General features: G+C 35.8%; 1 protein-coding gene across 2 annotated transcripts in view; it reads left to right on the top strand.

Moving 5' to 3' along the window:
* The window catches only part of LOC148945100 (diacylglycerol kinase theta), a 201,028-nt gene that overhangs the window by 43,567 nt on the left and 142,362 nt on the right, over positions 1-15,099 (top strand). For both annotated transcript variants that reach the window (XM_089099201.1, XM_089099202.1), the window contains exons 7-9: positions 3,781-3,915; positions 7,610-7,977; positions 9,952-10,114. In XM_089099201.1, coding sequence (XP_088955327.1) covers positions 3,781-3,915; positions 7,610-7,977; positions 9,952-10,114 — 666 coding nt within the window. The remainder of the gene's footprint in view (positions 1-3,780; positions 3,916-7,609; positions 7,978-9,951; positions 10,115-15,099) is intronic.

The raw sequence follows: 15,099 nt of genomic DNA, 5'->3' as shown, positions 1-15,099 counted from the left end.
ATGATAATGAAAGGAATGTAAATAAAGTGGAGAAAGCATTAAATTGGGAATCAAAGAAGTGTGAAGTGGAGGCCATGGATAAAATTGCCGAGGATCTGGAAAATGCAGCCAGGCAGCATAATAGTAAAATATTGTACTGGCTTGTGGTATGTTAATAAATTGAGAAAGAATAGTCAATCTGGACTTATCCCAGTTAAAGATAAGAACGGGACAGAAATTAGTGAGAAGAAAAGAGTTAAAGAAAGATGCCTAGACCATTTTCAGAACGTGCTAAACCGGGATAGTTACAGGAAAAGATATAGAAAAGAATGAAACAGTTTGTAGCACTTTGGAGGTGAAGGAAGATTTATTTTTTTAGGAAGAATTATTGACAATATAAAAGAATAAAATAATAAGACCCTCCATAAGAGAGGCGATAAGAGTAAGCTTCGTAATTATAGGTATTAGTTTGGTTTCTATAGGAAGTAAATTACTTAGTATCGTGATGCTTTTTAGACTTATAGATAGTGTAGATTCAGTTTTAAGAGAAGAACAGTGTGGTTTTAGGAAGGCTAGAGGGTGTGCACACCAGATTTTTACTCTTTGATTAATAATTGAGAAATGCCCGAGTCATCAAACGCCTTTAGTCCTCAGTCTTATAGATTATGAGTAAGCGTTTGATTCAGGTGATAGAAGAGCTTCGGTAAAGATTCTATCCTTGTATGGCATTAAATAAAAAAAGAAACAAAGCAAGTTTTTTTCAACTGAAAGTAAAGAGCAACATCAAAGCTCAAAACGAAAAGAAATTATTACATTTATGAGGGGGGGGGGTGCTCTTCCTCAACACCTCGCTCTTTACGCAAAAGTTTTTTGGTACTTGAAAAAAATTCTAATTGTTCTAATTCAACGAACATAGTGTTTCAGGAGTCGTTCTTAAAGAACTAGGACAGAATTCAGACTTTAGCGTAAAGAGCGAGGTGAAGAGGAAGAGCAGCCCAGTTCATAAACTTGATAATTTATGTTCGTTTTAAGTTTTAATGTTGCTCATTATTTTCAGTTGAAAATACTAGTTTAAAATTTTTTTTATTTCTGATCGTTTTTTCGATAATGCGAGGAAATATGGCTACACCTCCTCGGAAAAATCCCTCCTCTTCACGCATTTATTCTCTAGAAAATTCAATCCTGGTGAAAATTTACGCCGGGCAATTGTCCTTAACATCTCCATGCGTAAAATTGAGTCGGCAAAGAGAAAGCAAGACATAAGAAGAAATTCGTATAGGAATTCTGCCATATTCCCCCAGTGTAAAATTTCTCATGAAAAATTCGCTCCTAGGAAACTTCCCTCCCGGTGGAAAATTATCCCAGTGGAAAATCCCACCAGCAGAAAATTTGCCCCCGCCCCGACAAATACTATAGCTACGTAAACAATCTGCAAATTTTGTAACTTAAAGACCTTTCTCCAGGACCTGTGGGGGTGGGGGTCATGATATCTCCAAAAGCATAGTTATTCGGCCTTTCAACTATACTGAACAAAACGAATATCTCAAAAATTTTGATCGGACGATTTTGAGAGAAAAGGCTGTGAGAGGGGGCCTAGTTGCCCTCCAATCTTTTTGTCACATAAAAAGGGCACTAAAACTTATTAATTTTCGTTTGAATGAGCCCTCTCCCAATATTTTAAGACCACTGGGCTGATTCGATCACTCCTGAAAAAAAAGCAAAACAAATAAACACGCATCCGTGATCTTTATTCTGGCAAAAAATACAGAATTCCATATTTTTTTGCAGATAGGAGCTTAAAACCTCTACAGTAGAGTTTTCTGATGCGCTGAATCTGATGGTGTGATTTTCATTAAGATTCCTTGACTTTCAGGGATTTTTTTTCCCTTTTTCAAAAATCAGGCAAATTTTCTCAAGTTCGTAGTTTTTGATGGGTAACGCTAAACTTGATGAAACTTATATATTTGAAATCAGAATAAAAGTCCGATTCTTTTGATATAGCTAATGGTATCAAAATTTCCGTTTTTTAGAGTTTTGGTTACTATTGAGCTGGGTCGCTCCTTACTTACAGTTCGTTACAACGAGCTGTTTGATACCAGACAAGTGCATTTAGTGATTAGTGCTGTTTAGGAGAATAACATCACTGCGTTTAAGGTAGGAAGTGAGGTTACTTGCCTGTTTCGTATTAAATCAGGAGTTAAGCAGGGCTGTGTTCTATCCCGTTTATATGGATCATTAGATGGGTAAAGACAAGGTCAATGAAGTGGGCAGCTTCAATTACCTTGGTAGTGGTATTAGTAATGATGATGGGTTTAGTAAAGATGTTAAAAGTAGAATGGCCCAGGCTCAGGGGTTTTTTCACAGTTAAAAAAAGTCTCGAAGAATAGGAAGGCAAGTCTGCTGACCAAGATTAGAATAGTGGAAACTACAGTTATGACAGTGGTTAAATATAGTTCTGAAGAGTAATTGCTAAATGCATTCCAGAGAAATTACCTACGTATTGTTTCGTGTACCCAACTGACTGATTGTATTTCGAAGAGTAAGCTGTACGGAAAATGTGGTTCAATCCTGGTTTCTAGGATTATAATTAGACGAAAAGATGGGATAGCTAGGATACATTTTGCGGATGAATCCTAAATGATACAGATGACAGATTGCTAAATATTGTCCTTGTTGGCCAACCGTCTAGGGCCAAACGAATAGCAAGTCGTCCCGGAATGAAATGAGAGGAAGTGTTAAGGAAAGATTTAAGGGAAATAGGTGCTTCTTGGGAGGGTAGAAAGAGTGAGGATTGGAATGGAGGAGGAGCGTACGTAGCTGTGTTGGCCTCAGTTGGATTGTTGCTGCAATGAGTTGATAGTAGTTGTAGTAGTATTATGAATAAATATATAAATATATATATATATATATATATATATATATATATATATATATATATATATATATATATATATATATATATATATATATATATATATATATATATATATATATATATATATATATATATATATATATATATATATATATATATATATATATATATATATATATATATATATATATTTATATGTATATATATATACTTCCTCGTTCATCAAGTCTTTGCGATGACTCATTATAAGCTGTGTCTCTGGAAGTTGTGTTCATGTAGTCTGTAGACGTTCCACAGGTAAGGACAATTTCGGAATAAACCTAGATATATTATATTGTATTTGCCCGACAGCCTGTTGCTGTCAACTATACTCACTGCTAATCACAAGAAAAAGCAGAGAAACTGAATAACAAGACTAAATAACAATGCCTAAAACTAACTAGACGTTTTAATTCACCAGCCGCTTTTGAGCTCCTAGTGGGGCTCACAGTGGCTGGCTGGCTAAGAGATCACAGCAAAGAGATCATCTGACTACTAGCAAGGGTAGAGAGTGTTAAAAAGTAAAACATGTTCAACTTGTCATTGTGGCTAGTAATGACTAGCCCGCTGTCATTCACCAGTCGCTGTTTGTGGATCAGACTCGGCTACTTCTGTCAATATTACCAGTGGCTTTTTAGAAATGGCTGCTGAACAGCCTAGTGCGACCGCGGCTCAAGTGTCAACAACCTTGTATTTCTCTAATCACGGACTAAGAGAATGGAGGAGGTAGTTGTCAAAACCCCTCCTGGTATTTGCTTCGTATGAGCCCACCAGCCCCTAAAAAGACTTGGGGCTCTGCTCTGATATTTCTGAAAAAAAAAACTTTTCTTTTTGCACTACGTTACGTTACGTTTTTTTTTTTTTTTTTTTTTTTTTTTTTTTTTTAGAAATATTGAAAGTATTTGATGGTGACACTTCGCTTCGTCGGGGATCTTTCCGCTTAGTAGCCGTACCAAGAATGGCCTCTTTAGAACATTTACTGGCTGCGGCATTGTGGGCGTTTCATATCCAAGGAGATCCAAGTAAGTTGTTTTTTCGGTTTTGTCTACATTCAATAATAAAATTTGGTGACAGAGCTCTATTATATTTACTGGCAGTGTTATTTTCTAGGTATATTACTAATAAAATAAGATTATTTGTAATTACGTTTCTTTCAATTCGTTAGTTCCAAGACATATTACTGTTTTTTACTTCTGGAAGAATGGCCCTCGACATAGCCTTATCCCAGGGCCAGAACGAAGATTTTTTGGGGGGGATTAGAGGAGGAAGGGGTTGAATTTTACTGACTAGAACTTTGATAAATTTTTTGGCTTACCAGGCAATTTCAATTAATTTGTTTCGGATGGATAGATTTGCACATAAAGGAAAACAAAGTTGATACTGAAAATACTTTGGCAGTTTTGATCATAATCCCCTATTCAGAAGGTGAACAGAATCTTGAGAATTTTTTGCATTTTGATTATATGTTTAAGCATGAAGAATATCAAATTAGTATTAATAAAATTTGTGGCCTAAATTGCCATCCACATATCCGAATCTAGATTAGTCATATAGACTAAATATATATTCATTATACAAGAAAGAGTCAAATTCTAACAGAGACTACTTATATTAGTCATATAGACTACATTTAAATCAGTCATATAGACTAAATATGTACTGTAGTGGTGCGTTGGGTTTTATCTCAGCTTGGTAAAACTGGGAACCAGAGTGCTGCTACTCAGATGTAGCAGCAAACTGTATGGCTCGGAGATTGATTCCGGTGATATGATTATCTAGAAGCGTCTCCATATTAAACCAAACTAGACTAAACATATATTCAATATGCATTGTGCAAGACAGAGCCAAATTGTCCATATAGACTAAATTCATATTAGTCATATAGTCTCTCTCTCTCTCTCTCTCTCTCTCTCTCTCTCTCTCTCTCTCTCTCTCTCTCTCTCTCTCTCTCTCTCTCTCTCTCTCTCTCTCTCTCTCTCTCTCTCTCTCTCTCTCTCTCTCTCTCTCTCTCTCTCTCTCTCTCTCTCTCTCTCTCTCTCTCTCTCTCTCTCTCTCTCTCTCTCTCTCTCTCTCTCTCTCTCTCGCTCTCTCTCTCTCTCTCTCTCTTTCTCTATACCTTTCTCTCTCTTTCTCCCAATTTCTGTGTCTATCTGTCTCTATCTCCCTCTCTCTCTGTCTATTTCTCTATCTTATATCTATTATCTCTCTATATCACACTATCACTCTCTCTCTCTCTCACTCTCACTCTCTCTCTCTATCTCTCTGTCTCTCTCTATGTATCTATGTCTATCTTGCTCTCACTCTCTCTCTCTATCTCTCACACTCTAACTCACCCTCACTCTCAATCACTCTCACACTCTCACTCTCTTTCTCTCTCTCACTCTCTCACTCTCTCCTCTCAAAGCAAAAGACTGTCCGAATAATGAAAGATTCGGACAGTGTGCTGGAAATCATTCCAACTCTAAAGAGAACCCGTGCTAGAGAGCCCTACCTAAATGCGCTCATGTGGGTCTAACGTGCGTCGCTTTTACAGCTGTTAATATACAGCTGCGCAGAAAGCCATTAAGAAATAATTACGACCTCTACTTATAGATTTTTTTGTGGAAAATAAATGGTGGAATACGGCTTTAAATACCTCTAATCGAACAGTTGATGTCTGATTTTGACTTTGTGTATCTTCAAGAGCACTTCCTCACTGCTGAAGGGCTTGATCTGCTGCGGTTAAGTGATGTCACTAATGTGTTTGGCATGCCTGCTGAGCTAACAAGCAGAGATAGGCCAGCTGATTGGATTGTAATGCTCGCAATTAGTAGCTTCAATGCTTTACTTTATAAGTAGCCAAACTTTTTCATTGGCATTAAGATAGCTTATTCAGTTGTTTTCTCTATTTGCTTGCCAACCGACTACAGGGATTCTCGATCTGATGTCAAATTCAATACGGCTTACAGTCAGCTCTCGGTTAATAACTGCCAGAAGTCAATCAACCTTGCAATCCAGCTGGAGATATGAACTGTAGCCTTCTAGATTCTGGAAACCCCAGGTCTCAGATATTTCTATCTGCGTGTGGTAGCTTACATACTTTTAACGGTGATCTAGATTACACGTATATTCACAACTCTGGTTCCGTGTTCCGTCTCTTGTTTAGACTTCTTATTGCATTTTGCAGGTGTAACCACAAGAATTCTCTGTCATGTTACTACGGGTATTAATGTCTTTGACCCTCTCCCTAGTCTCGAACACGCTGGATGTAACCAAACTTTTCGACCCCTCTCTCGAGCCAGCCAGAAATTGCAAATTAAAAACTACTGGGACAAAATTGGCATATACAGATTTACAGGTCAGTCTGTTATAGTCCCCTAAATAAAATCAAAGTCTCTTCCGTTATTGGTGAGCAGCGGTCTACGGTTCCTGAGAGTGAAAAGCAAATTTTACTTAATACTTACTATGCAAAAATAACTCAGGCTCTGCAATGCCCTGAAAAGGCTGCTGTTCTTACTCGTTGAGTGTGATGTTCCTAACTGGGCACAGATTACTGATCTGGTCACGGCATGCATTCATGCCCTGTTGTGGTTGTAAATGCGGAACGAACTTGGACGTTCCGGCCAAAGTATCCTAATTCCTATTAGACTGGAAACTAAGTGCAAATTTGCAAAGTGCTTATCAAAACACCGAGATTATCTTATCGATAAGTATTTTGAATAACTTAAATACAACCCATAATGAGCGTTGAAGTTTATCAAGCAAGGAAAGAGTGGGAAATGTAAATAGGAAGAAAACCAGCCCTCGGAAAGTGAGTGGAACTTGTACTTGAGGGCAGAATTTTCTCTACCCGACCAAGAGCTAGAATCTAAATTTGAGCAAGAATTAGACTCCCATTTACAATGCACTTCAAGCGATACGGGTTCCTTTGTGTCGATTTCCCAGGTTCAGAATTTAGTCTAAAAATTGAAAAATAGATATTCGAGAGGTGCTGATCTAATATACAGGTTGAATCTAGTTTTCGGTAGTGATCTATTCACCCAGCATCTAACCTTGTTATACGAGATGATAATTGATTGTGGTCAAGTCCCCGATATATTCTATGTTAGACTAAATATCTTAGTCATATAAGTTGAATATATATTTATTATCGATTATGCAACACAGAACCTCTTTGTTTAAAAATTTCGTATCAAGGGAAAGCTCGCTTTTTTTCAAAGTTACATATGTATCTGTAATCCCTGACGCAAGAACAGAACCGCATTTTACGAAAATAAAGGCAAAAACTTGAAAAAAAATTCAAGTTCTCAATTTTTTTTTTCACAAAAAGCATAATAATGCTAGAACCCCATGTCTTTTTGCTTCAAAATTTCATATATATATATATATATATATATATATATATATATATATATATATATATATATATAGAGAGAGAGAGAGAGAGAGAGAGAGAGAGAGAGAGAGAGAGAGAGAGAGAGAGAGAGAGAGAGAGAGAGAGAGAGAGAGAGAGAGAGAGAGAGAGAGAGAGAGAGAGAGAGAGAGAGAGAGAGAGAGCTAGCTCGCGCTCTCTCTCTCTCTCTCTCTCTCTCTCTCTCTCTCTCTCTCTCTCTCTCTCTCTCTCTCTCTCTCTCTTGCTCTTTCTCTTTTTCTAAAATTTAACTATCGTAGTCTAGTTTTTTGAAATATTTGTATAATCTGATAATAAAATCATCAAATAAATTAATATTTTTGCAGGCGATTACTTCTTGTGCGACGCATACAACGATGAAGAAACTGAGCTCGAGGACTTGCGTCCTATACCAACCTTGACACGACCAAGTGGGAAACGACCTGCTATTCTTCTTCGTTTTAGGGAATCCCTTGAAGCAGGATGGGTCCGGGTCCATTCTGGTCGACTTGCTCTCAAGACTCCTGAACTGCCAAAGCTAGTCCCAGTTTCGTCAGAGACGTCTACGATAGATCTGTTGAGAGAAGCATTACCTCTGTTTGGTCAAGACAATGAAAATCCTGATAATTATTCAGTTTGTGAAGTTATATTAGACAAAGGCAATGTTTTAGAAAGAATTATGGGCAAAGAAGAGATTCCGTGGGAAGTATTGAAGGTAAAAGTCTTTTTCAAGTCTTAAACTTTGTCTACTTTCACTAAGAATAAAATTGGGCTAGGCTTATAATATTATGATACATACAGTATTAATATTCATTTAAATAAATTTTAACTATGTAAAGGGGTGTAGGAACGAAAAGAAAAACTAGAAATATATACTACTAGTGAAAAGTCTGGCTTTTCCGCTTTTATTGCCTCCCTCTGGTCGCTTGGTCCTTTGGCCCTTGCAAAATAAGCCCGTCATCGCCTCTCTGCTCTTGTCGCTCGTTATGCTTAGCGAATTGGGTCATCGGTCCTCGCAGGCACACAAAGGATGACAATCCTCGGAATTATTGTCTGACGTCACCTTCCCCTGCTCATTTCATTTGCTGTGATCAGTAACCTGAGCCTTCAGCCCTCGCACACCTGTTATCATGATGTCTTAGTTCTGTTTTTTGTTAATGCCATTGTTATGATGAAGTCACATTTCCAGTTTTTATACATTTTTATTGAATTTTGTATGCCCTAATTTGAATACTTATGGTTTAAAAATTATTCTGCAATGACGTCGGGACACCCTGTATTTATGAAGAGTCCCAAATATGTTGAAGAAGAATTCCATTCGTTCAAAAAATAACAATTGCCAAGACTCGTGGCATATCTTGCCACCGATTTTGCCAATACTTGCTACCAATTTTGCTAATACTTGCCACCAATGCTTATGGCATATCTGCCGCGTATTCTGAAATTCATCCAGATTCTTAAAAAAACACACTTGAAAATTTCCAATTTCTTCCCTAATTTTCAACACCTAACATATAATAAACATGCACTAAATTTTGCATGTTTAATGTGTCAAATGTTTTACACTATCCTGGCTTTAAAAAAAAAGGAAATTTTTTATTTCTATCATCTATATGCGTCACCAACGTGCAGAGCTTTCATGAGAATCGCTTCTTGCTGATTGCCAGAGCTGTGCGGCAGTTCTGGAACACTTCTGCAAGTCGCACAGCATCTTGAAAAACAAATCTTGAATTGTAATATTTTCTCCATAATTATCCGATAGGAATTTTCCGAAAGGATTTTCTGTGCGAGGAACTTTACTCCGAGTAATTTTCTATCGCAAGAGGGAATTTCTCGGCAATATTTGAAAAACGATCGGAAATTAAATAAAAAGCAAGTTTTTTGGAGGTCTTTAAAGTTTTTTTTAGAACTTGTGAAAAAGCTTGTTATTCTAATTGAACGGCCCTTTTATTTCATAAGTTGTTTTTAAAGAATTGGGACAAAAATTGAAACTTTAGCGCAAAGAGTGAGGTATTGAAGAGGGAGCAACTCCCCTCATATACTTAATAAGGTCTGTTCATTTCAAGTTTTGATTTTACCCTTTACTTTCAGTTGAAAAACTTTGTTTTTTTAAATTTAATTTCTGATCGTTGTCCAAATAGTGCCGATTAATTCTGCTTCCTTCTGTGGAAAACTCCCTCTTCCCAAAGGATATTAGGAAGTTTTTCCCACGTAAAATACACCCCCCTAAGAGCATGTTTCACAGTGCCTATTGCAATAACTTGTTGTCATTAACTTGTTGAATTGAAATCAATTATGTGCTTTGTCAAACAAAAATGGAATTTTCACTGATGTCTTTAAGCACTAGTATATTTAGCAGAATTTTGAGTCACAAAAATGAATTTCACTTGATAACTTTGTCATTAAAAAAAAAAAAAAAAATGTGGCGGAAATTTCGCTCCGTAAAAGGTTATTGCGCTATCTAGCCAATGACACAAAAATAAGTTAAATAATTTAAATGGTGCTACCAACTCAAAAAGTTTATGTGATTTATCTGTTCTTGGGGTGCCAAAAAGTATCGAAGGCTAAATACAAAATTAATATAGAATGCTGTCGAAATTGTTCCAAAATTATGAAACACAAAAGAGCAGCATTATAGCAGTCTTTGGATTATTAATTCTCAGTTTCATTTATTTTTTCTTTGTTTTAGCAAATTGGACGTGAGTCGATACGGCAGATGCATATGACTCGTTTTTATCCCCAACCACGTGTAGATCCACATGGGTCAAACGTAGCCCTATATTTGGGCAATCTACCTCCAAACTTAGCACATAGACAATATGAAAAAATTTTAACTGATATTTTAGGAAAAGGTTAGTTGAAATTTTAAATATATACTTTCTCTATAGTCTTTTGACTTTTGTCTCTTTTGTTTCTTGGTAAGATTGTTTACACTTTTTTTTATCAACATTTATTATGTGCAGCATTTTGCTTATTTTTAATATGTGAGTGAATCATTGAAAACATCAATAAAATATAAAAGGACAAATTTTATCTGAGACAGCGATGCTTGAAAATTCTGGAAAATTCTCAAATTCAGAGTCCTGAATATTTTGACTGCACCATTCATAGCTGTCTTCAAAGGTGAAAATAAACAACATGGAAATGAAGGAAAACAAAAAGTGTAGTTATCCATTGAAAAAAGAACGTAAGAAAGAAAAGGAGAATGTCAAAGTTGGAGCAATGCCACTATACTAAAAGGGAATAACGTATTGAGGGGAGGAAACCAGGAGTTTAACCTCCTTTTCATGGAGATGTAAAGAAGCATTTTCTTACTTGATAATTGCCGAAGGATTCAGACAAATTCTATGCAATTTGAATCCAAATATCTTAAAATTTCTCTTTCAGGCGTAGATATTTTTTTTTTCAGTTTTATTTGAAGTGCAAAAAGTTGTTCTGGACTCCAGGGTGAATTGATTTATTAGGTTATGCGTTTTACTGTCCAACCTATGCTGAACAGAAAATGCTGGTCAATCACCGTATTACTGATTTTAGTTTATGCTGCTTAATTTCGCCAACTATTTCCCATAATAATCACAGTATTGGATATTTGTTCCCCCTACCCAAAATAAACTTCTTTGTCATTGCCTGCCTTCATCCGATCTCCCATTTCAACCTGAACCTGAGAATTGATGAGTTTTGCCTCCTCCCCTGAATCATCTCTGTTGATCACCTTCTGGATCACCTTCTTTGGCGGAGGGAAATAGTCTTGCAAGATTCAAAATTCAAGATTTTTATTTAAGGCACTAAGTTAATAAACAAAAATATTCAAATAGAGGTAACAGGGAGGTAAGCCCCATTTGAAGGAGGCCTATTATCAAAATAAAATTTTATAAACCGGCAAAAGACACTTCTAAAATCAAAACAAAGAAAAAAACATAAATCCAAAAAATGACAACTTAGCGCAGGCAAGGGACAAAGTAACAAAGGAGACTGCACCGACCCAGCGTTCTACTATTATCTTGCGATAAGAAGTTTTATTTTGCTTCTTTCCCCCCCCCCCCCCCTTGCTTAAATCGATAGATTTATTGGCATATCCTACAAGGGCCTATAAGAAAGTGTTGAATAAATGGGTTGTCCTCTGCCAAAACCTGATATCTAACCGAATATAAATAATGAATAAAAATTAAATAATTAATAAAAATAGTAATATAATAAATAAAATCAGCATAGAAGTATAAAAAAAACCTAAGCTTAAACACTAATTTTATGTTAGGTCTAGGATGTATGTACCCTAATATAGGCACCGCAAGTAGAGTAGTTATATAAAATAAAATAAATCAATTATCTACGTCCAGCAGAAAACAAATTAGCAAAGACCTGAAGAAAATGTACTTCCGGAAACTCGCTGAAGAAATTCTGTATCTTCATCTATGATTTCCGCTCCAAAAATGAAAAAAAAATAATATTTTACTAATATATGGAGAACTGGGAAATATAGATACAAGTTTTGAAGAGCATAGCCAAAAGAATTAAAGAGTTTTATGAAAAAAAGAAATATGAGCTATAATAGGCCCGTTTTTTAGCACTAAGATCTTACATCTAAGATCTTTCTGCAAAGATTATCATTCTTTAACTCATCTTTGTTCTAAGATCTTACAGCTCACTCATGTTTGCAAAAAGTGTAAAGGACGCCATTTCTCTGTCGTATAGAACAATGATGAGAGAACTGTGATGATATACTCATCATTGTTCTCAGACCGCTGATCAGAGCAGAATGATGAAAGATGTTTGCATAGAAACGACAAAAGATGTAAGATCTTAATTCAAAGATTTCACTTTTTAGCTTTTTCTGACAAAAGATGTAAGATCCTTAGCACATTGATGAGTGAAAAAAAGGCCCTAATGTTGAGTTCATGGCTCTTTTAATTCTGTTTCTCTTTGACCTTGTTATGGCAAAATTAGTTAAATTATGAAAGGGTATTTTAAGCTGCATGTTCGGTAATTTCGATACTTTTGGTGGCTTATCCTTTTTTATGTCTTTCTAAATGCGACCAGTGTACTGTCTTAGACACTTTCGCGTTAGAAAGTAAAAGAAAATATATTGATCTCTATTTAATCTTAAGAGGGAGGGAGGCTTTGGGACTGTGCCGACGGAACAATGCGGGTCCGATCTTTCTAATCTCCACACTTTGATATATATAGTATACATGTGTATATGTGATATTTTCTATAATAATTTATATGAACTGTGTTTATATATCTGCATGCAAGCCTAGAAATGACCCTGTACTTGATTTGAAGGCCTCATCATAAAAATGCTCTGCTAATCATAAACACATACCACTATTGTTGGGCTCTTTCAGTTCTTATCACCTTTGAAATCTTAAGAAGTTATTCAACCTTATTCTTGATCAGAAAAATCATGTGTTGCTTAGAAATGATTTAAAATTGCTTGTAAAAAAGATCCTTTTTTTTAGTTTAGGAGATAAGTAGTCTGAAATGCTTGTTAACTTTAAATTTGCCTTCGACGTTTACGAGGGCAGTCAGGGTGTCTATGGAACTTAATTCATAGTAGAATCGTAAATAATTCCATATTTTTTATTAGACTTACTATTTCGCTGTAGAATTACTTGAGGTTTCTATTCCTTTAATGGAATTTCCACCGAAATTATATTCCAGTGGAATTTTGAATGAAATGAATTTTTGCTTGTAGAATTACTTAGAACTATACTTTCTTTGTACAATTACTAACTTTTATGGGATACTATTTCTATTGTAGAGTTACTATCGAAACTATGTTTTAGTGGAATTACTAAAAATTTCTTATTTTTTAATAGTATCACTTTTCTTTCGTAGAAGTACTTAAATCTACTATTTCTAAGGAGAGATACTAAGAATTCCTTATTTATAATTATACTTTCTAGTTCACCGTATAATTACTATTCCTTCACAAAATTACTCAGGATTACTACCGTATTCTTTTTGTAGAGTTACTATCGAAGTTATATTTTTGTAGCACAATCAATAGGTATGAAAATTAATGTTAAGAAGACTGAGTTGCTAAGACTAGGAATAAGTGAAGGTGAAGAAGTAGTGTTGGCTAGCGAGAAAATCGATCAGGTGGACATTTTCATTTCCTAAGTGGTGAAATTAGTAAAGATGGCGAGGGCAATGAAGAGGTTGAAGGCAGAATAGCCAAGGCCCTGGGTGTTTTTTTCACAGTTGGAAAGAGTTTGGAAGAATAGAAAGATAAGTTGGCGAACAAAGATTAGAATATTTGTAGCTTAAGTGATGACAGTGGTCAAGTATGGTTTCTGAAGCATGGGTGCTCCGAAAGACGGAAGAGGATTTTCTAGATGTTTTTCAGAGAAATTGCCTACGGATTGTTTCGGGCACCCGTCTGTCTGACCGTATCTCTAACAGTTAGGTTTATGAAAAATGCGGTTCAATCCTGCTTTTTAGGGCTATAATGAAAGAAAGGTTGAGATGGCTAGGACACGTACTGCGGATGAAGGAGGACAGATTGCCAAATATCGTCCTTGTCGGCCCACCATCTAGGGCCAGACGAGAAGAGGGTCGTCCCCGAATGGGGTGGGAGAATTTCGTAAGGAAAGATTTTTACTGAAGACTCGTACTGTATTTCTGCTTTGGTTTCCTTTTTGCCTTTATTTTTGGATCTTATATCAATTTATATGAATCGTCCTTTTCAAATCGTTTTGGTTTCATAAGTCGGAATAACTCTGCCAATTTTATTTTTGAACTGAGCATAAGTATTTAAGCAACGATAAACTGAGAGGTGGAACTCGATGCCCCTTCTTTATCACGAAAAAACGCATAATTCTCACAAAGAAAAAAAAAACGAGAAAAACATATAAAGACATCTGGGGATAGGCATATATATTATTTACATTTTTTTTAACTTACTTTTGCGTTTTTTTTAGGCTTTTGCCTATATTTATGGATTTTATGGGGATTTTATACCTTCAAGGATCGCCCTGTCTCGTCCATTATAAACTTTTTTAGTTTGTGTGATCAAACTGTTCAGAATTTATTTGGTGATCTGGGCATAACTTTTAAAGCTTGAATAAGAGATCCGAATAAACGACAGAAAACTTAAAGCAGGTATCTACTTTACACAAACTACCTCTTTCCGAATTAAAGCAGGTATCTACCTACAAAATCTTAGAAAAACCCCTTACCTTCTCTTGTTTTATGTCGGAGATAGTGATATCCAGTTTTACTGAAAGTTAAGACAGTTGAAAGTGTGAATTTTTCGATTCAACGGAGCAGAATGTTCTTCTTTAAAATTGAGGAGAGGTCAGTCCCTAGGAATGTTTTAGCATACCTGCTTAGACAATGTCAAATTTCCGCGCAAAGGAAATATCATTAATCAATTTGCCAGGTTTGTGGGTTCCTTACAAAGCTACCTACATTGATGGAAAACCTTGCAGCATAGGGTCGATAAAGTTTCACTGTCTTTTCAATCAAGTTTCCTTGTCAAAACAATAAGATTCCATAGCTTTCAAGGATAATTAGTCCCTTGGCAGAATTTGCTAATGGACTCTTACCGTCTTTAAGGCGGTAAGCAGATGTTGAAGCTCGCAAAATAATTGTTTAAGGTTCAGAATCCTCTTAAATCATTTTAATGCCTTTAACTATCTTTTTAAAATCATTCAGGTTCTTTAAGTTAAAATATTATCTAGCAAGCGTGGATTTTAAGTGATGAACAACGCCATCTAGTTGCTCTTAACGAAACCATAAAGATAGTTTGAAAAATCTAACAAATCATAATTTTTATTGGTCTTAAAGCGGTCAGTGGTCCCAATAGGAAAAACAGGCTTAACCCACGAAAGGA

The sequence above is a fragment of the Artemia sp. Qi Xiang Cuo genome, chromosome 13, assembly GCF_049724085.1.
Source record: "Artemia sp. Qi Xiang Cuo chromosome 13, ASM4972408v1, whole genome shotgun sequence".
Classification (NCBI taxonomy): domain Eukaryota; kingdom Metazoa; phylum Arthropoda; class Branchiopoda; order Anostraca; family Artemiidae; genus Artemia; species Artemia sp. Qi Xiang Cuo.
Note: the sequence above shows the minus strand (reverse complement) of the source record. Positions and strands in the feature narration are given on the sequence as shown.